Consider the following 25,663-nt stretch of genomic DNA (forward strand, 5'->3'; position numbering starts at 1 on the left):
CTCAGTGGCACAGCACGAACAGTGGTAGACGTCGCCTTGTTCAAGAATGTCCGAGCTACAAGTGATTCATATTATATGACATTACAGGCAAAGCACAACAACTTGCATTTTACGTAGCTCCTTTAACGTAGTGAAACACTCTAAGATGCTCCATAGTTGCCTGATTGGATAGAAAAAGAATTGACACCGAGCTATGTGTAATGAGGTATTGGAGTATATGACCAACCTCTGGGTCTGAGGTAGTTTTTACAGAGGGTCTTCATTAAGGGGAGAGAGATATGGAGGGGACTAGGGAGGGAATTCCAGAGTTCAGGACCGAGACAGCTGCAGCACGTTGACAGACATGTCCATGCCTCTTTCTTTTGCTCCTCCTTTAAGACCCTCTTAAAAATGTCTACCATGACTGAAATGTTTACTTCTTGCCAGGTTTGATTCAGTGTCAAATTTTGTAGGATTGTGCTCTTTAAAAGTTCCTTTTAATACATTAAAGGTTCTATGTAAATGCAGGTTGTTGCTGACATTCTGTCCCCATATATAAAAATAAAGTCTCAATAGCCAAATGCAATTAAAAAATATATTTATTATAACTGCAGTGAGTGATTTCCATCTTTGGAGATATACAGTCAGGGATCCTGATCACCTCTCTGCTTTTCATTAGAAAAGTGAGATTTACATCTGCAGTCACTTAAAACCAAATGAAAGGTGAAGAATTTCAACGTAACAAAGTGTGGAGTTGGATGAACACAGCAGGCCAAGCAGCATCTCAGGAGCACAAAAGCTGACGTTTCGGGCCTAGACCCTTCATCAGAGGCTCTGATGAAGGGTCTAGGCCCGAAACGTCAGCTTTTGTGCTCCTGAGATGCTGCTTGGCCTGCTGTGTTCATCCAGCTTCACACTTTGTTATCTTGGATTCTCCAGCATCTGCAGTTCCCATTATCTCTGAAAGAATTTCAACGGATTGCAGGACAGTTTCTGTGAGGTGGTGTAGAGGACAGTGAAGCTGGTTACCTCAGAGTACAACAGGACCTTGGCCAGATTAGATAGATATGAGATGTTGCATTTTGGTAAGGGTAGGACCTGTACACTTAGTGGTAGATTCCTGGGGAGCGATGCAGAACAGAGAGACCTTGGAGAGCAGGTTAATAGTTCATTGAAAGTGGAGTCACAGGTAGACAGGGTAGTGAAGAAAGTGTTTGGTATGCTTGCCTTTATTGGTCAATGCTTTCAGTATGGGACCAGGGAGGTCATGTTGCAGCTGTACAGGACCCTGGTTCGACAACATTTGGAATACTGCGTGCATTTCTACTCTTCCTGCTAGAGGAAAGATGTTGTGAAACTTGAAAGAGTTCATAGAAGACTTACAAGGATGTTGCCGGGATTGGAGGGTTCGAGCTACAGGGAGAGACTAAATAGGCTGGGGCTATTTTCCCTGGCGGGTCAGAGCACAGACAGGATTAGCCAAGGATTCTTCCTAGGGTAGGGGAGTCCGAACCTAGAGGGCATAAACTTAAGGTGAGAAGGGAAAGATTTAATAGGGACCTAAGGGGCAGCTTTTCCACACAGACGATGATGCATGTGTAGAATGAGCTCCCAGAGTAGGTGGTGGAGGCTGGTACAATTACAACATTTAAAAGACATCTGGATGGGTATATGACTAGAAAGGGTTCATAGGGATACGGGTCAAAGGGCTAGCAAATGGGACTAGGTCAGTTTAGGATACCTGGTCGTTAAGGATCTGTTTCTGTACTGTATATCTCCACGACTCTAAGAGATGAAGAGGTGTGTTCATGCCACAGCCAAACAGTTTGTTGATTTGTTTTCTCCTGAGCTGTGGGCTTCGCTGGTATTGTCAGCCATTGTTCCTCATCCCAAAATGCCCTCGAATGAGTGACTTGCTAGGCCATTTCAGAGGGTAGTTAAGAGTTAGCCACTTTGCTGTGGATCTGAAGCCGCATATAGGCCAGACCAGGTAAGAGTGGCTGATTTCATTCTGAAAAGGTTATTAATCTTTCTCTCATTACCATACTAGGAGTTAAGAGTGGGAAAGTCTTCTGATCAGCTACGTTTGATGCAGATTGGTATCACTCAAGCTAAAGCAACTTATTTCTCTCCAAAAGCAAAGTGATTCCTCTAGTCTCTGATGAGCTATGACTTCTCAGATCTTTAACGAATGAACACATCTATTTTTGTGTTAAGTGCTCCCTCATGCCTGGTTCGAGTCTTGATGTCATCTCATGGTGAAGACAAACACAATGTGGTGGTAGTGTTGGGATGTGAATACAGGCCTCCTCAGAAATAAAGGGACATCTGCAGGGTGTACAGCTGGAGTCCCCTGTACTTCAGACTTGCTAAGAACATGAGATATAGAAGTTAGAGAAGAACATTTGGCCCTTCTCGACTGTTCTGCCATTCAACAACATCACTGTTGACTTTCCACCTCAACTCTACCTTCCCACACTATCTCCATATCACTCATTGCCTCAATGGTACCTAGGGCAATGATACCTAGAGGGGTAAATATCAAAAATAATTCTTTGGAAAACATACATTCAATAGTTTAGTCAGAAATTGCTTTGTAACAACCAGGCTACTTTTACTTAGTCCTGTCCTTTTGAACGCCAAACTTGCACCTTTACTTTAAAAAAAGGATGAAATCTGAGTTACCTCTTTCTTTGCATCAGGTCTTTGGTAACACTCATGTTGGATGAAATTAGCCCCATATAGTACATAATCCATGTTATCGTGTGTCAGGGCAGAGACTGCAGTTTCAATAGTCCAGTCACCACTGTCATCTCCGCTTACACTGCTAAAAGAAAAGGCACTGCCTTTAGAACTGGGGTAACGTTATTCAATCAAGGTGAAATTTTAGACTTTGTTGCACTACTTCAGTAATACCTTTTCCAGCAGTAAGGACATAAAGTACTCCAGGTGCAGAGTAACCAAACTCCTATACCACTGACGCAAGACCTCACTACTCCTGTGCTTACATCGTCTTGCAATAAAGGCTAACAGTCCATTAGACTTTCTAACAACTTGCTGCATCTGCATGTTAGTCTGCAGTGATCCATTATCAAGGACACCTAGGTCCCTTCATACATCCACATTTTCTAGCCTCTCACTGTTTGAGAAATACATTGTACCAAAGTGGATAACATTTTTTCGGTATTATATTCCATCTGCCGTGCTCTTGACCAATCACTAAGCTTGTCCAAATCCACCTGAAAATCTTGCTCATGACACACAATCCTGTCCTGCTTAGCTTTGTATCATCTTGAAGTTTGAAATACTCATCAAGGTAAAGTTAGCACAGTCCTACCAGAGCACAGGGCTACTCTCTTATTAAGGAGAGACCAGTACTGGTTTATCATGCCTCAGGTGAGGCTAGAGGTTGAGAAGGAGGTTCCTTCATAGTAACCTGGTACAAGAACTGAACCTACACAATTGACATCACTCTGCATCATTGTAAACTACCCATTCAGCCAACTGACCCAGCTATATATTGGGAAGTGCTGTGGCCCAAATACAGATCCTTGAGATAGTTCCAATTGCCAGTCTGTCAAGGCAAGAATGTGGAATATGGCTCTGGTCACACCTCCTGGTCACTCTCTGAACTGTACCATCAAATTAGACAAATTCACATCTTACGTTCACAATACTTGGCACGAAGCCCCAGGTAAACTATTTAGCCATTATCACGTACACACAAACCAAGTGTCCAGGTTATTGTCTGTGACTCAATGGGCAAACACAGCTGCATTAAGTGCAAAAGATCATGTCCACTCCAGGAATTTGAGCTGGAGGTAACGGATCTGAGCCTTAATGCCCTTAATGTTCCTGGAGTTAAACCAGCTTTGATTAGGGCTGGTGCAGTTGTAGTGTCTCTCCCACCGAGCCAGGTGGCCTAGGTTCAAGTCCCACCTCTTTCAGACATGTGTCTTAACATCTCCGAACAGGCTGATTAGAAAATATCTAAACAGAGGGTCTCCAGGAAACATTCAACACAAAAATACACAAAGGGAAGAAGTTGATTTGAACAGGAATTAAAATTCTCTCCTCAGGGACTGCGGGCTGCCTAATTGCTTCAGTTGTTTGGAATTTGTTGTCCCTGACATTTCACTATGCAGAGAAGAATGAACACATCTTGAAATTATCTGCTATATTTACAACCATCAGTAAACAGGTGGCAGATTTCCCTACATTTGCAAGGCAAAGTTGTTCATACACAGGAAAGCATTTTCAACTCGATCACCACAAGATCAGGATTTACCAAAGTGTTGCAGGAAATGGAGGTGACGATTTATTCAGCTTAGCAAGCTCTCACGAACACCATTGTGATATTAACCAGATTTTAGTGAAGTTGGTTGAGGGATTAACATTTGGACATGTCTCAGTGCTGAGCTTCAGTTAGTGATGGTGGGCTCCTACGTATCAAACTGAGAAAACAAACAGAACCTCAGTTTAAGGCTTCAACTGAAATACAACATTTCTGAAAGGGCAGCACTCTCTTCGTACTGACCCTCCGACAGTACGGCGCTCCCTCAGTACTGACCCTCTGACAGTGCAGCATTCCCTCACTACTGACCCTCTGACAGTGCAGCGCTCCCTCAGTACTGACCCTCTGACAGTGTGGTGCTCCCTCAGTACTGACCCTCTGACAGTGCAGCGCTCCCTCAGTACTGACCCTCTGACAGTGCAGCACTCCCTCAGTACTGACCCTCTGACAGTGCAGCACTCCCTCAGCACTGACCCTCTGACAGTGTGGTGCTCCCTCAGTACTGACCCTCTGACAGTGCAGCACTCCCTCAGTACTGACTCTCTGACAGTGCAGCACTCCCTCAGTACTGACCCTCTGACAGTGCAGCATTCCCTCACTACTGACCCTCTGACAGTGCAGCACTCCCTCAGCACTGACCCTCTGACAGTGTGGTGCTCCCTCAGTACTGACCCTCTGACAGTGCGGCGCTCCCTCAGCACTGACCCTCTGACAGTGTGGTGCTCCCTCAGTACTGACCCTCTGACAGTGCAGCGCTCCCTCAGTACTGACCCTCTGACAGTGCAGCACTCCCTCAGTACTGACCCTCTGACAGTGTGGTGCTCCCTCAGTACTGACCCTCTGACAGTGCGGCGCTCCCTCAGTACTGACCCTCTGACAGTGCGGCGCTCCTTCAGTACTGACCCTCTGACAGTGCATCATTGTCTCAATACTGACCATCCAAGAGAGCAGCCTTCCCTCTATACTGACCCTCTGACAGTGCAACACTCCCCCAGTACTGACTTTACAACAGTTTGGCAATGCCTCAGTACAGACCCTCCAACAGTGTGGCACTCCTTCAGTACTGACTCTGCAACACTGCGTTGCTTCCACAGTACTGACTGTCTGACAGTGAATCATTCCCTCAATATTGACTCATTGACAGTGCAACATTCCATCTGTGCTGACCCTCTGACAGTGCAGCACTCCCTCACTACTGACCCTCTGACAGTGCAGCACTCCCTCAGCACTGACCCTCTGACAGTGCAGCACTCCCTCACTACTGACCCTCTGACAGTGCAGCACTCCCTCAGCACTGACCCTCTGACAGTGCAGCACTCCCTCACTACTGACCCTCTGACAGTGCAGCACTCCCTCAGCACTGACCCTCTGACAGTGCAGCACTCCCTCACTACTGACCCTCTGACAGTGCAGCACTCCCTCACTACTGACCCTCTGACAGTGCAGCACTCCCTCAGCACTGACCCTCTGACAGTGCAGCACTCCCTCACTACTGACCCTCTGACAGTGCAGTGCTCCCTCAGTACTGACCCTCTGACAGTGCAGCACTCCCTCAGTACTGACCCTCTGACAGTGCAGCACTCCCTCAGTACTGACCCTCTGACAGTGCAGTGCTCCCTCAGTACTGACCCTCTGACAGTGCAGTGCTCCCTCAGTACTGACCCTCTGACAGTGCAGCGCTCCCTCAGTACTGACCCTCTGACAGTGCAGTACTCCCTCAGCACTGACCCTCTGACAGTGCAGCACTCCCTCAGTACTGACCCTCTGACAGTGCAGCGCTCCCTCAGCACTGACTCTCGACAGTGCAGTGCTCCACTCTGAGAATGTGATGCTCCCATGGTACTGACCCTCTGACAGTGCAGCAATGCCTCGGTATTAGCCCACTAACAGTGTGGCACATCCACTGTACTGACTCTGCAACAGTACGATGCTCCCCTGTTACTGACTGTCCAACAGAGCAGCATTCCCTCAATACTGACCCTCCGACAGTGCAGCATTCCCTCGGTATTAGCCCACTAACAGTGTGGCAGTCCCTCTGCAGTGACTCTGCAAGTGTGATGCTCCCCTGGTTCTGACAGCACCCTCCTAATAATGACTCTCTTGACAGTGACTGTTTAATTGATGGCTGTTTCAAAAATGAACCTGGCTTAGCAGCATCCTTCAGGGCAGGAAATCTGGCCAGTGTGTGAAGCAGCTGCAGTTATGAAATGTGCTGCCATTTCTGTGAAATACCTCGTGCTGCTCTTTCCAGCTATCTCTCCTGATCCTCCTTCCTGGTGAAAAATGTTGGGGACCCAGGTTTTGTGGGGGCACTTCCAGTGCTGTGGCTCTCACGCCAAGTTGTCTCAGGTACAGAGCCCCTCATCTCTGTGAAGGTTCAGGCCTTTGTGAAGTGACCCCCAACCTGGTTATGGCCACTTGTGATTATTAGATTATTTTGGCCATTAGATCGTGCTCCCTCTGCTCTGCCACTTTGAGTGAAGGTTGCGGAGAATTAGTTTCCTCTCCTTCCGATACTGAGCTAGTCTGGAACTGGAATACTATACAGCAGTGTCCCGTTTGTGACCCGCAGCCCAGGAATGGACTTGGTGACCGCGCTCCACCCTCAAAACACAATGACTGGTCACCTGGAGAACACTGGATGATTGCTGTGCGCGGTTCCCATGCCCAAAGATTCAAATCAGACCAATGGGGTGTCTTTCAAAAGGTTGTTAGATATTGTAATGGGAATTTGTATGTGGGCTGAATGGCCTCCCACATCTTTGCAATGGACAAACTGTACATAAGACATAGAACATTGCCCCACGGGCAAATCTGGAACCAAATGGAACATCATTAGTGGAGGACATTCAGCTCATCGTCTCTCTGCAAACTCGTTAGAACAATTATACAGCTGATTGTATTTTCCCTGCTCTTTTCCCAATGACGTACAAATCATCAAAATCCTTTTTTGGAAATTACGATGGAATCTGCTTCCATCAGCCTTTCAGGCAGCATGTTCTTGACTATAATTTACATTGAGAAAACAAGTTTGTCCCTTCCATGACTTTCTTTTGTCAATTGTCTTAATTCTGTGTTGCTGTGGTTCCCAAAACTCCTGTCAGAAGGAGTAGTATCTCATTACTTTATCCAAAACTCTCATCATTTAACATCTATCATCCCTTATCCTTTAACATTGTGAGAACACAGCTTCTATGGTCTCTGGGCAGAGCTGAATTTCAGCATTCCCTCTAATTTTCCTTCCATCCTGAGCACCTCTAATGTCCACGTATGGCATTAACATAGAATCCCTACAGTGTGGAAGCAGGTCATTCAACACACTGAGTCACACTGACTCTCTGAGGAGCATCCCACACAGGCCTATCCTAACCCTGTATTTCCTGTGGCTAATCCACCTAGCCTGCCCATCCCTGGACAGTACTGAGCATTTTAGCTTAACCAATCCACTCAACCTGTACATCTTTGGACTGTGGGAGGAAACCGGAGTACCCGAAGGAAACTCACTAGACGCAGGGAGAATGTGCAAACTCCATGCAAACAGTCACTCGAGGCCAGATTCAAACCTGGTGTTGAGAGGCAGCAGTGCTAACCACTGAGCCATCGTGCCACCCTAAACATCTGGAAATAGAAGTCAATGTTGTGTTCAAAGGGAACATTTCTAAATTCCCTCATCCTTAACATTGTTCCACTACAACGCCTCTTGCTTAGACTCTGAAGTACTGGTTACATTATTCAGAAACAAGGGATAGCCGTCAGGACCTTCCCTCCAAAACAGGTGCACAAAATAGCTGACGGGACATCAAATTTAAACAGGAATGATTATGGGTAGTCATGCCTGGTGACTGAACTGGTCTTCCTTGTTAGCTTATCGATGTTACTTACCTTTCGGTAGGGTTTACATATTCTCCCTGCATTTCATAGTTTCCTTCGTAACCTGATGTCTGGTAACTGATTTGGGCTTGAGCTTGAGGTAGAAACTGAGGCTGGGCTTGGGCCTCGGCCTGGATCTGGACTTGGGCCTCGGCCTGGATCTGGGCTTTGTCCAGGGCTTCCATGCTCAGACTTTCCACTGGCATTAACCCTGCTTTGTTGGTTGTAAAAATGTCAGTCTGGTGAGATGTTTGGGTCCAGTTGTATCTGTCTCCTCTCTGGGCCTGCCTCTTGTACGATTCACCATGGTAACTGGAAGCAACTCTCCCTGCATGATGATCCAGGGCCCAAGCTTGGCTCCTGTCGTATATCCTCGACATGCTTTGACTGAGGCCTGGATGAAAATTTACGACGGGGCTGACAGGAGCACTCTCGTCGTGAACACTCCCGTAGGTTTGGGACTCTCTGCTCACCGTGACCACCTGCTTCTGCAAACTTTGAGAAGGAGCCCTGCTGACAAGAACTGGCCGGGGAACGGGCAAAATGAATTCCGTCTGTGTGTGTCTTGTGTTGCGGTGCATAGTGGGCCTCATGGTGTTCAGTCGATTGCCCTGGTTCTTCTCAGCATGGATGAAACGCCGACTGTAGGACAAGGTGGGATCTCTTGCCACTGTCCCCTTTCTCAAAAATCTCGATTCCATCCGTGGGCAATTGCGGGACATAACCGGGCTATTGTCAGGTGATATCTCTATCCGCTTTGTTGGTTTAATGGTCTGGCTCTGCTGTCCTTGGGACAAGAATCGGCCAGTTCCTGAGGAAAACTGGGCAGCTCCAATCACCAATCTTTGATTAATTCTGTGACCTGTTGGTTTCAGGGTCTGTCGGAAAGACAAAGAAACACACTTTAACAACATACAATAATAGAGAGATTCGAAAACTCACAGGTTATACTAGCCATGGAGGCAATAAGAGTGGGAGTAAGTCACTCAGCCTTTTGAGCCTTTTCCACCATTTAATGAGATCAAGGCAGATCTGGGGCCTATCTCAGGGCTTTGGCCCATATCCCTTAATTCCTTTCCTTTACAATAAAAAAACACTATCTCAGATTTTTAAAAAAATCTAACAACAGATCTGGCATCAATTCCCATTTATGGAAGCGAATTTCAAACCTCTAACAATCTTTGTGTGAAGAAATGCTTCCCGATATCTCTCCTGAATAGTCTGGCCCTAAATTTTAGACAAGCCACTTAGTTCTGAAATCCCTAATGAATAGAAATGGTTTGTCTTTACCTACTCAGTCCTTTCCTGTTAATATTGTGAAGGCTGTGCAGACAAGGTTCACTAGGCTGATACTGGGGATGGTCAGACCACCTAATGAGGACAGGTTGAATACGTTAGGTCTGCATTTGTTGGAATATAGAAGAATGACAGTTGACCTTACTGAAACATCGAAGAATCTTACGTGACTTGACAGAGTAGATATGGAAAGGTCGTTTCCCATTTGGGAAATTTTAAAACCACACATCATTGTCTCAGAATAAGGAGTTGCTGGTTGAAGGCAGATATGACGAGGAATGTTTAACAGCACAGGTTGTTCAGTCTGGGTTGATAAGTTTATTCAAGGCTGAGATAGAGTGATTTTTAAATCAGTGAGGGAAACAAAGGTTATGGGGAAAAGGCAGGAAAATAAAGTTGAAGATTATCAGACCATCCATAATCTCATTGAATAGTGCAGCAGACTCAATGGGCTGAGTTATCTATTTCTGCTCCAATGTATAACGGTTTTATAGTTAGTGCAGTTCTTACAATTCAAACCCTCCATTCCTGGCAACATCCTGGTAAATCATTTCTGAACTCTCTCCAGCTTAGTAATATCCTTGCTATAACCGGGCCACCAAATGCTATAATTTCCATTTCCAGGTGAATTTTACTCTCCTGTTGTCGAAATAGCATGCACGTTACTGCATCATCACAGGCTGAAATAAATTGAGATACCAGCTCCAAAATCTATCAATCTTTTATCGTTCAAAGAGTCGCCTGGTTTCATAGAACTTGAATCTTGCTGAAAAGACAGGCACACTGTCAAAGCTTTTTGACTCACACTCATCAGGACAAATACAAGAATGCCAAATTTCACCACTTTTTATACAACAGGAGAAAAGGGGTGAGGATGGTCTGAGAAATCTACTTTCATTGGCTGAGGCATTGCTATGAGGTAACTACAGGCTCCTGAAGCTCCTCTCCTGAATATTTAGAAAGGCACAAGGCTGGAACATATCCCTTTTGTTTGCGGAGACTAGATCTTTGGTAATGAATGGATGTCACTTCTAGTGAGGGTAAATTAACTATGTGTCCACATGCCTGATTATATTAAGTTTAATGTTCGAGTATCTGTGAACACACTCAGGATGGTTCAGGAAGTGTAGCCCAATTATGGACTCAACAACTGATTACAAGCATTTGCTTTTGATTTCTGCGTATCTGTTATCCTCCTTGACAATTCTCACGATTCAATTACTAGGGGAATTTTAACTCCCTGATGTGCTGTGGCAAGGGACCTTTTGAAATTCCATGTGGCTAACTTACTCTATTCCCACCCTGGCAAAGCTCAAGAAAATTTTCAAAACACAAGACAAGGCTGCAAGCTGAGGCAAACTTCTATAAGAAACATGCATGACCCGAAGGGGGTTGTCTATCAGAAAACCTTGTGCGAATCGTAGATATTCATTTGATTGACAGCAAATTAATTCTGGCTTATCTAAAACTGCCCACAGGGTTAGTGCAATGTTAAAACAAGTTGATTCAGTGCATAGATACAGACATTTTGCAGAGTACTTTAGTTTGAACAGTCCATTGTCAGAACATGAAGCTATTTTTGATATTAGATTACAATCTCAACAGAGTTCTTCCACCCAGTAAAAGAAAAGCAGGGCTCAGTAAGAGACACCAAACCCTTACAAAAGGCCCAGTTTATTGATTCAATGCCCACAGGGAAAATTAGCACAAGCAGGGCACAAAGCCTGTGCAAACATAGAGCAAGCGGTAGAAGTCTCACAACTGAGATAATCTGTGTATCACTGACAGCTGAATCACAACACTGTCTCACTTGGAAATGTTTACTGAAATAGCACGCACGTTACAGCAGCATCACAGACCATTTGGCCCTTCCGATTCATGCTAGTGCTTGTATTCCACATGAGCCCTCTTCTAGCTCTCTTTGTCACCCCCTACCAGCTTACCCTTCTATACTTTTCTTCCCCCTGTTTTACCAAGCTTCCTCCGTAAATACGTTCTCGCTGCTTGCCTTGACCTGCTTTCTGCAGCCACAAAAATCTGTACCCTAACCACTCTCTGGGTCAGTCTGTTGGATAATTAGTGACTGTTAGTGACTGTTTTATATTGCTGGCCCACCCCAGTTCTGGACCCTGCTGCAAGCACAGTCACCTTCCCTGCCATTTATCTTAATTTCGTAATTTTAAAGATCTCTACGAGGTTGCCCCTGTGCCCTCTCTTTACCAGCAGGAATAGGCCCAGCCTATTCAATGCTTCTTAATGGTTACTATCATACAAGGCAATGGTTCTTAAGGTGTTATTGTTTGAACCAAGCTCCGCCTAATCTAATATTATCACACAGCCTCTGTTTGGAGAATCTGGCACAGATCTCCTTATGAAAGCACATGTATCTTCTTCATCTCTTGTTGGTGATTTTTAATCTGCCTAAGATTTTATATCGCCTGCATAGGGTTACTGAGATGTCACACCTTGAATGTCGCTGAGAAAAGACAGTTCAGCAAATTTCGTTGAAGCTTATTGTCCGGGACTCATAGGGCAATCTGCAAGAATACCAATTCAGAGGGAAGCCAACATATTAACTCTATAAGAGGATAATACTGATTGGTCGGCAAGTCGACACTAATGGATAGAAATGTTTCTGTGGAAAAGGCACCAGTCAATGCTGAACGACACAATGCCTGACATTGTTTACATTTTAAACCAGTCAGGGTGACTCTGATTGGTCAAGGCATTTCCCTGCGAACTGAACCGGTGAGTGGCTGGCAAATATCTTGCTGAGTTGAAACAGTCACAGTATGCATTCCAAGATGATAAAATGTGAGGCTGGATGAACACAGCAGGCCAAGCAGTGCTCCTGAGATGCTGCTTGGCCTGCTGTGTTCATCCAGCCTCACATTTTATCATCTTGGAATTCTCCAGCATCTGCAGTTCCCATTATCTCTGACAGTATGCATTCATCTTCTTTCGGTCTGCAAAAATTAATAATATATTTAGCTGCCAGTATATATAAGAGCTTCATAAGGTCAGTCCAACCAATAATCCAAACTGTTTTATCAGTGAAATTCTTTGCACCCTCAGAACGGCCCCATTCAAGAATCACATCTAATGTTAGGCATTGTTGCAGGTTTCAATGCAAACACTTAAAGACGCAAGCCTCTTCTGTGAGACTTACTTGTGGTTCATTGTCCATCACATACTACTACTCAAACCTTTACAACAGCATGGGAAGGAGGATTTGTAACAGCACATTAACCCAACCAGAAATACCAGTGCTACCTAGGCATCACATCATATTATAAGACTGCAGGAGCAGAACTAAGCCATTCGACCCACAGTGTCTGCTCCCCTATGCAATCATGGCTGAAACATTTCTCAACCCCATTCTCCTGTCTCCTCACTGTAACCCTTAACCAATGACAATGATGGACCTCCTCTCACTATTAGAACTGGTACAATCACTTAATTGTGGTAGTGCGACTAATCAGCTTTGAACTCTCTCAAGCGCTGTAATATGCTTTAATTATACGGAGGGTGAGCTGTATACAGTGCTTGGTCAAGGATTCACACAATTCTATCACACTAGATATAAACCTCAGTATTCTGCTGTTTTTTTGGGGATGAATTTGGCTTGTACTTGTTCTTGTTTGGAAATTTGAGGCTGATCTGCTCAAGGTAGTTAAAATGTTAAAAGGATTTGACTGGGAAAGGTCAAGGCCTGAAATCTTTCTTCAAGGACTCCAGGAGCTTGTAGTCTTCCCCTTGTATCAGTGTTCACAGTATTTCATATTTCCAGTTTACTGAGCAGGTTAACAGCCCAGGATGATTCATGTCTCTGATTACTCTGCTGTAAGTAACTGACACATCAAAAGAAAGTAGATGGATGTGAAAGAAATAGCCAAAGAACCGTCACCTTAAACAAATTTATTGGGAGACAAAGCAACAGAAGAAACACTTTATTTGCACTTGAATAACACCTGTAAAACATCCAACTGCACTTCATAGGGATGACTATCAATTAGGGGATAGTAGCGAAGCAGCCAAAAGATTGATCAAACAGGGAAGTCTTACAGAGTGTATTGAAAGGAAGAGAAGGAGCCAGTGTGGTGTCGGGGACAATTCCGGAGCTTGGTGCTCCAGGCCACCTGAAACTATGACCCTCAATGGTGCAGCAATTAAAGTCGGAGATAATCCTAAGGACAGAGTCTGAGCAGTTCAGAGTTCTGAAGATCATAGGAGATGCTCCAGTGCTACGGAAGATCAAGGTTGCAGAAGGACTGCACCTTAACTATAACTTAGGAGAAAAATAAATAGTAGCTAAAATCATTTGGATAAAGTGGATGGTAAATAATAAGACAAAAATGAGGGGTGTAAATTTCAAAATTAGTATTAGAGTAGAAACACTTGTAACTAACGTCAGGAAAATGTATACAAAGCGTTTAAGGCAAAGTCAAGGCTGTGCAAGAACTCTCAGCCTGAAAAACAATCGATTTATTGATAATTTGCATAGTCTTCCTGATTGTTACAGTATGTAATTGATTAACCTATCAGCAATCAAGTGACAGATTGATTTAGTATTGACTGAGCCCCAGAGATCAACCTCAGCCATGGGAGAGCTCTTGGCTTGGATTCCTGCAGAGACCCTGAAAGCACAATCAGGAGGGACACTCTGTGTATGGGCTGAAGGAACACAGCCCTGAGGAACCCGGGGGGGGCACTACACTTGCTGGGGTGGGGGGGTATTCCACTTGGGGGGGGGGGTTACATTGAGGGGCAGCCACACTGAGGGAGTGTAGCACTGAGGGACTGAGTGTTGCACTGAGGGAGCTCCATGCTGAAGGAGGTCCACGCTGATGGAGGGCTATGCTGAGGGAGTTCTGCGCTGAGGGAGCACTGTGCTGAGGGAGCTTTACACTGAGGGAGTGTCATGCTGAGGGAGGTCCACATTGAGGGAGCGCTGCACTAAGGGAAGTCCACGCTGAGGGAGTTCTGTGCTGAGGGAAGTCCACACTGAGGGAGGTCCACACTGAGGGGGTGTTCTGCTGAGGGCAGTCCACACTGAAGGAGTGTTGTGTTGAGGGAGGTCCACGCTGATGGTGCACTGAACTGAGGGACTGGGGGAGCGTTGTGCTGAGGGAGCTCTGCACTGAGACATTAAAATGCTACTTGATGATGTGGGGATTTCAAACACACGAGGGCGGGTGTCCGAGTCCTGACAGACATTTGCTAATTAATTGGCAGCTGCATTTCCTTATTACAATCAGCGTACACTTCAACAGGTTTCAATGTCTGTAAAGTGTGTTTCTGAAAATCCTGAGGATGTGTGTGGTGCTACCTAAATGCAACTTCTTTCTTTCATTCAGTCCTGTTTTAGTGATAAGTTGGGGTGATTTAGTTATAGTGGAAAACATAAGAAACTGCACTATTTATCCCAACATGGTGCAGGGAGGAAACCAGCATTTAAAACGTTGAAGCTGTCTAAGTTAACACAGAGTAGTCTCAGTGTTAGGGACAGAGGATCAGGAGGAGGTTATTCAGCCACTCTTTTGAGTTTGTTCTGCCAGATCATGTCAGATCTGTGGCCTAACCCTACTCACCCAGCTTGATTGCACATTTCTTTATCTCCTTGATTTAGAAAAGCAAACCATCTTAAAATGAACCGAGCTAGCATCTGAGATAACAAGGTGTAGAGGTGAATGAACACAGGAGGCCCAGCAGCACCAGAGGAGCAGGAAGGCTGATGTTTTGGGCCTAGACCCTTCTTCAGAATAATTTTTTCTGAAGACCATAAGACATAGGAGTGGAAGTAAGGCCATTCGGCCCATCAAGTCCACTCCACCATTTAAATCATGGCTGATGGGCATTTCAACTCCACTTCCCTGCACTCTCCCCGTAGCCCTTGATTCCTTTTGAGATCAAGAATTTGTCGATCTCTGCCTTGAAGGCATCCAACGTCCCGGCCTCCACTGCACTCTGTGGCAATGAATTCCACAGGCCCACCACTCTCTGGCTGAAGAAATGTCATCTCATTTTAGTTTTAAATTTAACCCCTCTAATTTTAAGGCTGTGCCCACGGGTCCTAGTCTCCCCGCCTAACGGAAACAACTTCCTAGCGTCCACCCCTTCTAAGCCATACGTTATCTTGTAAGTTTCTATTAGATCTCCCCTCAACCTTCTAAACTCTAATGAGTACAATCCCAGGATCTTTAGCCGTTCATCGTATGTTAAACCTACCATTCCAGGGATCATCCGTGTGAATCTCCACTGGGCATGCTCCAGGGCTAGTATGTCCTTCCTGAGGTGTGGGGCCCAAAATTGGACACAGTATTCTAAATGAGGCCTAACTAGAGCTTTATAAAGCCTCAGAAGCACATCGCTGCTTTTATATTCCAACCCTCTTGAGATAAATGACAACATGTGTGGAAAGTTCTTTACACAGAGGGTGGTGGGTGCCTGGAACGTGTTGCCAGCGGAGATGGTAGAAGCAGACACGTTAGCGTCTTTTAAGATATATTTGGACAGGTACATGGATGGGCAGGGAGCAAATGGACACAGACCGTTAGAAAATAGATGACAGGTTAGACAGAGGATCTTGATCGGCGAAGGCTTGGAGGGCCGAAGGGCCTGTTCTTGTGCTGTAATTTTCTTTGTTCTTTATTCTTTATTACATTCGCTTTCTTAATCATGGACTCTACCTGCAAGTTAACCTTAAGAGAATCCTGGACCAACACTCCCAGATCCCTTTGTACTTCTGCTTTGCGCATTTTCTCACCATTTAGAAAATAGTCCATGCCTGTATTCCTTTTTCCAAAGTGCAAAACCTCACATTTACTCACATTGAATTTCATCAGTCATTTCCTGGACCACTCTCCTAAACTGTCTAAATCTTTCTGCAGCTTCCCCACCTCCTCAGTACTACCTGCCTGTCCACCTATCTTTGTATCATCGGCAAACTTCGCCAGAATGCCCCCGGTCCCTTCATCCAGATCATTAATGTACAAGGTGAACAGCTGCGGCTCCAACACTGAACCCTGCGGGAAACCACTCGTCACCGGTTACCATTCCGAAAAAGAGCCTTTTATCCCAACTCTCTGCCTTCTGTCAGACAGCCAGTCCTCAATCCAAGCCAGTAGCTCACCTCGAACACCATGGGCCCTCACCTTGTTCAGCAGCCTCTCGTGAGGCACCGTATCAAAGGCCTTTTGGAAGTCTAGATAGACAAGATCTACTGGGTTTCCCTGGTCTAACATACTTGTTACCTCTTCAAAGAATTCCAACAGGTTTGTCAGGCTCGACCTCCCCTTACTAAATCCATGCTGACTTGTTCTAATCAGAGCCTGCACTTCCAGGAATTTAGAAATCTCATCCTTGACAATGGATTCAAGAATTTTACCAACTACCGAGGTTAGGCTAATCGGCCTATAATTTTCCATCTTTTGCCTTGATCCTTTCTTAAACAAGGGGGTTGCAACAGCAATTTTCCAATCATCTGGGACTTTCCCTGACTCCAGTGACTTTTGAAAGATCACGACCAAAGCCTCTGCTATTTCCTCAGCCTCCTCCCTCAGAACTCTAGGATGTAGCCCATCGGGGCCAGGAGATTTATCAATTTTTAGACCTTTTAGCTTTTCTAGCACTTTCTCTTTTGTAATGCCTACCATACTCAACTCTGCCCCCTGACTCTCCCTAATTGTTGGCATACTACTCATGTCTTCCACTGTGAAGACTGACGCAAAGTACTTATTAAGTTCTTCTGCTATTTCCTTATCTCCCATCACTAGCCTTCCAGCCTCAATTTGGAGCGGCCCAATATTTACTTTTGTCTCTCGTTTGTTTCTTATGTATTGAAAGAAGCTTTTACTATCATTTCTAATATTACTAGCTAACCTGCCTTCATATTTGATCTTCTCCTTCCTTATTGCTCTCTTTGTTATCCTGTTTATTTTTGTGGCCTTCCCAATCGTCTGATTTCACAGTGCTCTTGGCCACTTTATAGGCTGTTTTTTTTTCTTTGATATATTTCCTGACTTCCTTGGTCAGCCATGGCTGTCTGATCCCACCCTGGATAATCTTTCTTTTCTTTGGGAAGAACCTCTGTGCTGTGTCCTCAATTACACCCAGAAACTCCTGCCATTGTTGGTCTCCTGTCTTCCCTGCTAGGCTCCGCTTCAATTTTCGTCAATTCCTCTCTCATGCCCCTGTAATTACCTTTATTTAACTATAACACCATTACATCCGATTTTGCCTTCTCTCTTTCAAACTGCAGACTGAACTCTACCATATTATGATCGTTGCCTCCTACTTTAAGATCTTTAAAACGTCAGGCTCATTACACCGCACTAAGTCCAGAATAGCCTGCTCCCTTGTGGGCTCCATCACAAGCTGTTCCAAAAAGCCATCCTGCAAACATTCCATTAATTCTCTTCCTTTGGATCCACCGGCAACATTATTCACCCAATCCACCTACATATTGAAGACCCCATGATCATCGTGACTTTGCCTTTCTGACATGCCCTATCCATTTCTTGGTGCATCTTGCGCCCCTGGTCCTGATCACTGTTAGGAGGTCTGTACATAACTCCCATTTATAGATTTTTTGCCTTTGTGGTTCCTCAATTCCACCCACACAGACTCCACATCCTCTGACCCTATGTCATTCAGTGCCGTATTTAATTTCATTCTCAACTAACAAGGCAACCCCACCCCCTCTGCCCACCTCCCTGTATTTTTGATATGTTGTGAATCGTTGGATGTTTAACTGCCAGTCCTGAGCTCCCTGCAACCATGTCTCTGTGATGCCTACCACATCATAATCATTCAAGAGGATTTGTGCTGTTAATTCATCTACTTTGTTGCGAATACTACGAGCATTTAGATAAAGTGTCTGAATGCTAGCTTTCTTATCATTATTAGAGAGGTTGGAAATCCCAAGATGTCTTAAGCTATCCTTCCTTTTTGCTGTATTCCTAGTCTGCCTCGAGCTTAAACCCACCTGTACACCTGCTATTTTGTTGCTTATCTTTCCATCTAACTCCATACTCCGTGTCTCTTTCACTGCCTCCCCCCCGACTCACTAGTTTAAAGTCCTACCAACCACCCTATTTATCCTTTTCGCTAGAACACTGGTTCTGGATCGGTTCAGGTGGAGACCGTTCCAACGGTACAGATCCCCCCCGGTTCCAAAACTGATGCCAATGCCCCATGAAATGGAATCCCTCTTTCCCACACCAATCCCTTAGCCATGTGTTTACTTCCCTAACTTTCTTTTCCCTATGCCAGTTGGCTCGTGGCTCAGGCAGTAATCCGGAGATTATGTCCCTTGAGGACCTGTACTTCAATTTCTTTCCTAGTGCTTCATAAATCCCTGAACAAGTCCTCTACCCCAGCTTTGCCTATGTTGTTAGTCCCAACGTGGACCACAACTGGATCCTCCCCCTCCCGCTCCAATATCCTTTCAACCTGGTTGGAGATGTTCCACACCCTGGCACCGGACAGGCAACACATCATTCGGGACTCCCAATCCGGCTTGCACAGGATACTGTCTGTCCCCCTAATTATACAATCCCCTATAATAACTACCTGTCTTTTTGCTCCCCCCTCTTGAATGACCTTCTGCACCACGATGCCGTGGTCAGCTGGCTCATCCTGTCCAGTCCTTTTCCTCAACCGTACAGGGAGCAAGAATCTCATACCTGTTGCTCTAGGTCGAGGGTTGAGGCTCCTGCACTCCTGAACTCTGAATCCCCCTGCCTGCCTCACTTACAGTCACACCTTGTCCCTGAACACTTTCTGAATTTGAGTTATTTAATCTACCGGGGGTGACTGCCTCCTGAAACAAAGTGTCCAGGTAACACTCCCCCTCCCAGATGTGCCGCAGAGTTTGAAGCTCAGATTCCAGATCATTTACTCTGATCCGGAGTTCTTCCAGCAACCAACACTTGCTGCAGATGTGGTCGCTGCCGTTCACAATGGAATCAGCCAGCTCTCACATCATACAGCTACAGCACATCACCTGTCCAGCCACTGCTACTTATTTAGTAAAGAAGAGTCTTTGCTGGAAACGTCAGCTTCCCTGCTCCCCTGATGCTGCTTGGCCTCCTGTGTTCATCCAGCTCTACACCTTGTTGTCTCAGATTCTCCAGCATCTGCAGTTCCTACTGTCTCTGAGCTAGCATCTACTGCTTCTTGCGGGGAGGAGTCACACAAGCCTAACACTTGTGGCATGAAGCATCATTTGCTAATTTTACTCCAGAATGGCCCAGCTCAGATTTTCAGGTTATGTTCCCTCTTCCTAGATTGCCTGACCAGAGGAATAAGATTCATTCCATGAACAGCACACATTCATCAATGACATACCTCCGTGTAATTGTATCGAGGCCCTGGAAGTGGCAGTGTCGGATATCCAAACGCAGGGATTGCCACGGAGCTAATGTAGTCAGGGGCACTGAGTGTCCGCTGCACCCGATCTACAAATACAATGACACAATTAACAACTCTGTCCCAATCTCTATCACATACAGTACTACACACACACACACACACACACACACACACACACACACACACACACACACACACACACACACACACACACACACACACACACACACACACCATGTGCAATGCAAGTGACAAAACACCATTCTGGGATTTAACCTACTTAGTGGGAGAGAGAGCAGTGACTTTACTCACTGACGTTCCCTACACCATTCCAATAGCTCAGTAGAGCGATTACCATGGTAAATATGACAACCAGATACATAAGTAGACTGTAGGAGACTAAACTGCTGCTCCAAGATATGTAGGGGAGACTGAAAGAAGGGGAGACAGGTAGAGGGGTTTATGGAGGTAATTCTGGAGCACAGGGCACTGATGGCATGGTGACCACTGGTGGGGAAATAAAACTTGGGGTGAGCAAGAGGCCAGAACGGAGGAGCAGAAAGATCTTGGAAGTTCGTGGGCTGATGGAGGGACAAGGCTACATAAAGGGTTCATTCCAGGGTGCAGTTCCTACTGTTCCAGCACATTCCTAACAATGCTGCCCTGGTTGCTCTTCTTCACTGCCGTTACTTTTAACACAAGCGTTTTTTGGCTAACATTTCCACTCAGATAGGCATTGGTTCAAGCACCACTCTAGAAAATTGTCACCAACTGAGATGACATTTTGGCCCAATACTGAGGGGGTTCTGCACAGTCAGAGGTGGTGTCTTTTGGAGATTTTGAAAACATGACCACTGTTGAATTGTGGCAAACGTAGAGAGTAATTTGTGTTCAGCAGGATCCCATAAGCAGTGATGTGATAATTTTCTTTCCTCTATTCATTCATGGGGCGTTACTGGCCAGGCAGCATTTATTGCCCATCCCCAATTGCTCAGAGGGCAGTTAAGAATCAACCATATTGCTGTGGGTCTGGAGTCACACGTAGGCCAGACCTGGTAAGGATGGCAGTTTCCTTCCCTAAAGGACAGTGGTGAATCAGATCAGTTTTTCCTGAAAATTGACAATTGACAATGGATTCACGGTCATTATTAGATTCTTAATCCTAGATATTTATTGAATTCAAATTCCATCATCTGCTGTGGCGGGATTTGAACCTGGGTCACTGGAACATTATCTGGGTCTCTGGATTAACAGTACAGTCATAATACCGCTAGGCCATCACCTCCCCGATTGATGGGGCAGACACTCAAATGAGTTGTCACTGTCATGTGGACTTGCGATCAACCCGGGGTTATCTAGAAGTGATCAGATCACTTGCTTCAGGTGTTGTTGCAGACACAACTGTTGATGAGACCACTGGCCGAACTACCCTGGCCATCTGCAAAATTGTGCCAAGTGATCACTTCCCTGTGATAATGGGAACTGCAGATGCTGGAGAATCCAAGATAATGAAATGTGAGGCTGGATGAACACAGCAGGCCAAGCAGCATCTCAGGAGCACAAAAGCTGACGTTTCGGGCCTAGACCCTTCATCAGAGAGGGGGATGGGGTGAGGGTTCTGGAATAAGTAGGGAGAGAGGGGGAGGCGGACCAAAGATGGAGAGAAAAGAAGATAGGTGGAGAGGAGAGTATAGGTGGGGAGGTAGGGAGGGGATAGGTCAGTCCAGGGAAGACGGACAGGTCAAGGAGGTGGGATGAGGTTAGTAGGTAGGAGATGGAGGTGTGGCTTGGAGTGGGAGGAAGGGATGGGTGAGAGGAAGAACAGGTTAGGGAGGCAGAGACAGGTTGGACTGGTTTTGGGCTGCAGTGGGTGGAGGGGAAGAGCTGGGCTGGTTTTGGGATGCAGTGGGGGGGAGGGGACGAACTGGGCTGGTTTAGGGATGCAGTAGGGGAAGGGGAGATTTTGAAGCTGGTGAAGTCCACATTGATACCATTGGGCTGCAGGGTCAGTTCCCAGCACTGGTTCACAGCTGAATTCTCAGGCTGACATTTCAGTTAAGAAGAGAGACTAGATTGGCTGTGTTTGTTAGAGCAGAGAAGGCTGCGGGGGAAGCTGATTGTCAAAAACGTTGAAAATCATGAATTTTGTGAAGAAGAATGTTTCCTCCCTAATAGAAGGGACGAATAGGAAACACAGATTTAAGACAACGGAGGTTTAAGAGGAGATTTGACAGAAAATTTATTTAAACCAGAGGGTCATGGTGACTGGAACTCACTGCTTGAAAGGACGGTAGTGGCTCGAATCATCACAATACTTAAGAAGTATTTAGATGAATACTTCAAGCACCCTAGCGTACAAGGCCACAGGCCATGTCCTGGAAAATTTTAACTGAAATGATCCTAGCACACCACTCAGTTGAAGGGCACTTAGGGATAGTGACACCCACACACCATGAAAGAATTTTAAAAACCTCCCGATGTGTCAAGACTGACAAAATTGAACCTTACACAACAACAGGGAAAATCTCAAAATGGGGAAAGGTGTGTCAACATCACTCCAAAAATCTGAGGGCGCAGAGATGGCGAAAGATTGCAGTTAAGAACAGAATTACCTGCTCTTGTTTAGAGACATTGTAGGAGGGTGGCCTGCTCCCTAATTTGTATCTGCAGCCCTTTGTATCCCTCCAAAATTACTCCCTGACTTGCTTATTCATACTAAAGTCATTAATCCGCAAATAATGCAAAATTCAGATGTTAGTATTTCATTGAGCTATTCAGGGTTTCCACCCAGTGAGATCAGCTGGACGCTGCAAGTTTGACAGGACAACCTGAAATGGATTTTTAATGGAGCCAGACTGATGAAGAGACCCCACAACAGCGTAACTCGACAACACAGCATGGATTCTCAATGGAATGGAGCTGACGAGTGACAAGGCTGCAATGCAAAATGCAGGCATAGACATATGCAATTAACATGCAGCACAGCAGGAGCCAAAGTAATGATTGTTATCAGTGATGGGTTGGGGCTAATTTACCACTGCAGTAAACGTTGGCATCTCTGACTTGCAGCTACATCTGTTCTTTAATTACCACTGGTTCAGAATCCTGGAACTCCTTTGTCCATCATGTTGTGGAGCATCTAAACTGCATGGATTGCAGTGGTTTCAGAAAGTGGCTCAGCACCACCTTCTCAAGGGCAATCGTGGGCCACATAACAATTTTTATCATTTATACCTTCATGTTAAACTTGAGTTTTGCTCTAAAATGGCATATTTTATCGAAGCTTTTCATCTTGCACTCATCAGGACAAATCACAAGAATACAGATTTAAAGGGAAGCCAACATTATACTGTATGAGCAGAGAGCGCTGATTGGTTGGCAGAGGTGTTGCCAGAGATAAATGTAGCAGTTGATAATGGGCAAAAACAGAAGTTGCTAGAAAAACTCAGCAGGCTGAGGACCATCTGTGGAGAAAAAAAACCGAATCAGAGAATAAATTTCAGAGATAGTAGGAACTGCAGATGCTGGAGAATCTGAGATAACAAGGTATAGAGATGGATTAACACAGCAGGTCAAGCAACATCAGATGAGCAAGAAACCTGACGTTTTGGGCCTAGGCCCTTCTTTGGAATAAGGTCTAGGCCTGAAACATCAGCCTTGCTGCTCCTCTGATGCTGCTTGGCCTGCTGTGTTCATCCAGCTCTACACCTTGTTATCTCAGAATCAGAGAATAACTCTGATTTTTCTTCACAGATGCTGCCAGGCCAGCAGACCCTTTCAAACAACTTCTGTTTTTGTTCCTGATTTACAGCGTCTGCATTTCATTTGTTTTTCTTAAACCAGTTAATAATGATTGACAGTTAACTGCCAGGCTTTGTTTACATTTTAAAGGAGGCAGGTTGACTCTGCCTGGTCATGGCATTTTCCTAAGAAATGAACCAGCGAATGGCCGTCACCTACTTTCTTGAGTTTAATACAGACCCGCACAGCACCTGTTACCTACAAAGTGACCAGGGTAAAACACCTGTTACTATAGGAAGTGATTGAAGCTGACAGTATTGACACATTAGAGGGGAAGCTGGATAAACATGAGGGAGAACTCAGAGGGAGGCTACACTGACAGAAAGAAATAAAGCAATGTTGGGGAAACTCATGTGGAACAAAAACACCAGCCTGGGCCAGTTGTGTGAAAAGATCCATTTCTGTGCTATAGTCACAATGCAAGCTGAGGCGACAGTGACCATGGGATCTTTTACACAATATGAGAGGGAAGTTGAGGGACCTTTAACGTCACATCTAAAAGACAGCCATAAGAGGGAGAAACATTCATTCAGCAAGTCCACACTGAGGAAGATAAGTGAGTGGAAGAAAAAAAACCAACAGCAGTCCTCCCATGGGTTTTTCTCAACACTTTGTTGAAAAGAAAACATAGCTGCCTCTGTGACAGTTTCAGTGTTGTCACTACATTCTCACACATACAAAATACTGCTACCAGCACTACAGCATCTGACCTTCGAGTATACTTGGGAATCATGGTGTAGATTCTCACAGAGACTCCCTCTCCCACAGCAACACAGACTTCCCTTCCCCCAGGGGATAGACCCCCCCACCCTCAACACACCCCTTCCATGCAGATACCCGTCGCCTCCCTTGGGGGTGGGGGGTGCAAAGTCTTCACACATCCCCACCCAGGGAAGCAGACTCTTCCCCGCCCCCCCACACAATGGTCAGACTCTCCCTCTCAGACTTCCCCACCCCCGCCCCCACAGGGGACACACAATTCCCCTCTTCCCCCAGGGGACAGACTGTCCCTTGTACACCTCCCCACCCAGGGGGACAGACTCTCCCCTCTCCCCCAGGGGGACAGACTTTACCCCTCTCCCCCAGGGCGACAGACTCTCCCTCATGTCCTTCCCCAACCAGGGGGACAGACTTTTACCCCTCTCCCCCAGGGCAACAGACTCTCCCTCATATGCTTCCCCACTCAGGGGGACAGACTCTCTCCTCTCTCCCCCAGGGGACAGACTCTCCCTCATACACATCCCCACCCGAGGGGAACAGACTCTTCCCCCCCCCCCCACCAGCGGTCAGACTCTCCCTCTCAGATTTCCCCACCCCGCAGAGGGGCAGACTTTCCCCTCGCCCCCAGGGGGACAGGCTCTTCCCCTCTCCCCCAGGGGGAACAGACTCTCCCCTCTCCCCCAGGGAAGACGGACTCTCCCTCGTACACTTCCCCACCCAGGGGGACAGACTCTCCCCTCGCAAGCATCCAGCCACCAAAGTTTGGGGGGGGGGTGGGGAGGAGGGGGTGAATCGGACAGCCCCTCCGGAGGAGAACGTGTGCCCTCTTCCGGGGACCAGCGGATGCCCCTTTACCTGTGGATGCCCTCCTGTTCTTGCGGGACATGCTGAGGCTGACCTGCTGCCGGATTCGGAAGTTCTTGTCATCCTGGCGGGACAAGCGGAGCTTCTCATCGGAGGGGACAGCGAGGCTGGAGTCCAGGACAGAGAGGATCTCCTGGCTCAGCACCGTGCGGAAGAAAGGGTCCCGGCTGCTCACCATTGCAGGTTCCAGCTGCTACTCCTGCCTGTAACTGAGGTGTGTCTGTGCGACTGCCAGAACCACCCCCGAGCGATTGCAAAACCTCCTCCTGCTGCACACTTCCTGGTCGCAAGTTCCCAAAAGCCCGGTTCTCCCGAGCTCTCCAACTCTGATCCTGCTGTGTTCCCTGCAGAGCCTTTCATTGCAATACTCACTGTCTGAAGGAGCACTGAAACCAGATTGATTCACCATTTTCAGAACAGGAGTGGGTAAAGTAACCGATGGGCAGTTGCAAGGGAAACTGGTTG

The 25,663-nt window shown here is 46.1% G+C and overlaps 1 protein-coding gene across 2 annotated transcripts in view; it reads right to left on the reverse strand.

Annotated features, from left to right (window-relative positions):
• Window positions 1-25,407, reverse strand: part of LOC125460958 (plakophilin-2-like) — a 62,241-nt gene extending 36,834 nt beyond the window's left edge. The window contains exons 1-4 of one of the 2 annotated variants that reach the window (XM_059652504.1): window positions 25,190-25,407; window positions 19,790-19,899; window positions 8,156-9,021; window positions 2,665-2,803 (exon numbers count right to left, since the gene is read on the reverse strand). In XM_059652504.1, coding sequence (XP_059508487.1) covers window positions 2,665-2,803; window positions 8,156-9,021; window positions 19,790-19,899; window positions 25,190-25,376 — 1,302 coding nt within the window. In that variant the 5' untranslated portion in view covers window positions 25,377-25,407. Of the gene's footprint in view, window positions 1-2,664; window positions 2,807-8,155; window positions 9,022-19,789; window positions 19,900-25,189 lie in introns of both variants that reach the window. The other variant, XM_059652503.1, reaches the window with a different exon arrangement.
• Window positions 25,408-25,663: the final 256 nt, after the last annotated feature.

This window comes from Stegostoma tigrinum, chromosome 18, assembly GCF_030684315.1.
Source record: "Stegostoma tigrinum isolate sSteTig4 chromosome 18, sSteTig4.hap1, whole genome shotgun sequence".
Lineage (NCBI taxonomy): Eukaryota > Metazoa > Chordata > Chondrichthyes > Orectolobiformes > Stegostomatidae > Stegostoma > Stegostoma tigrinum.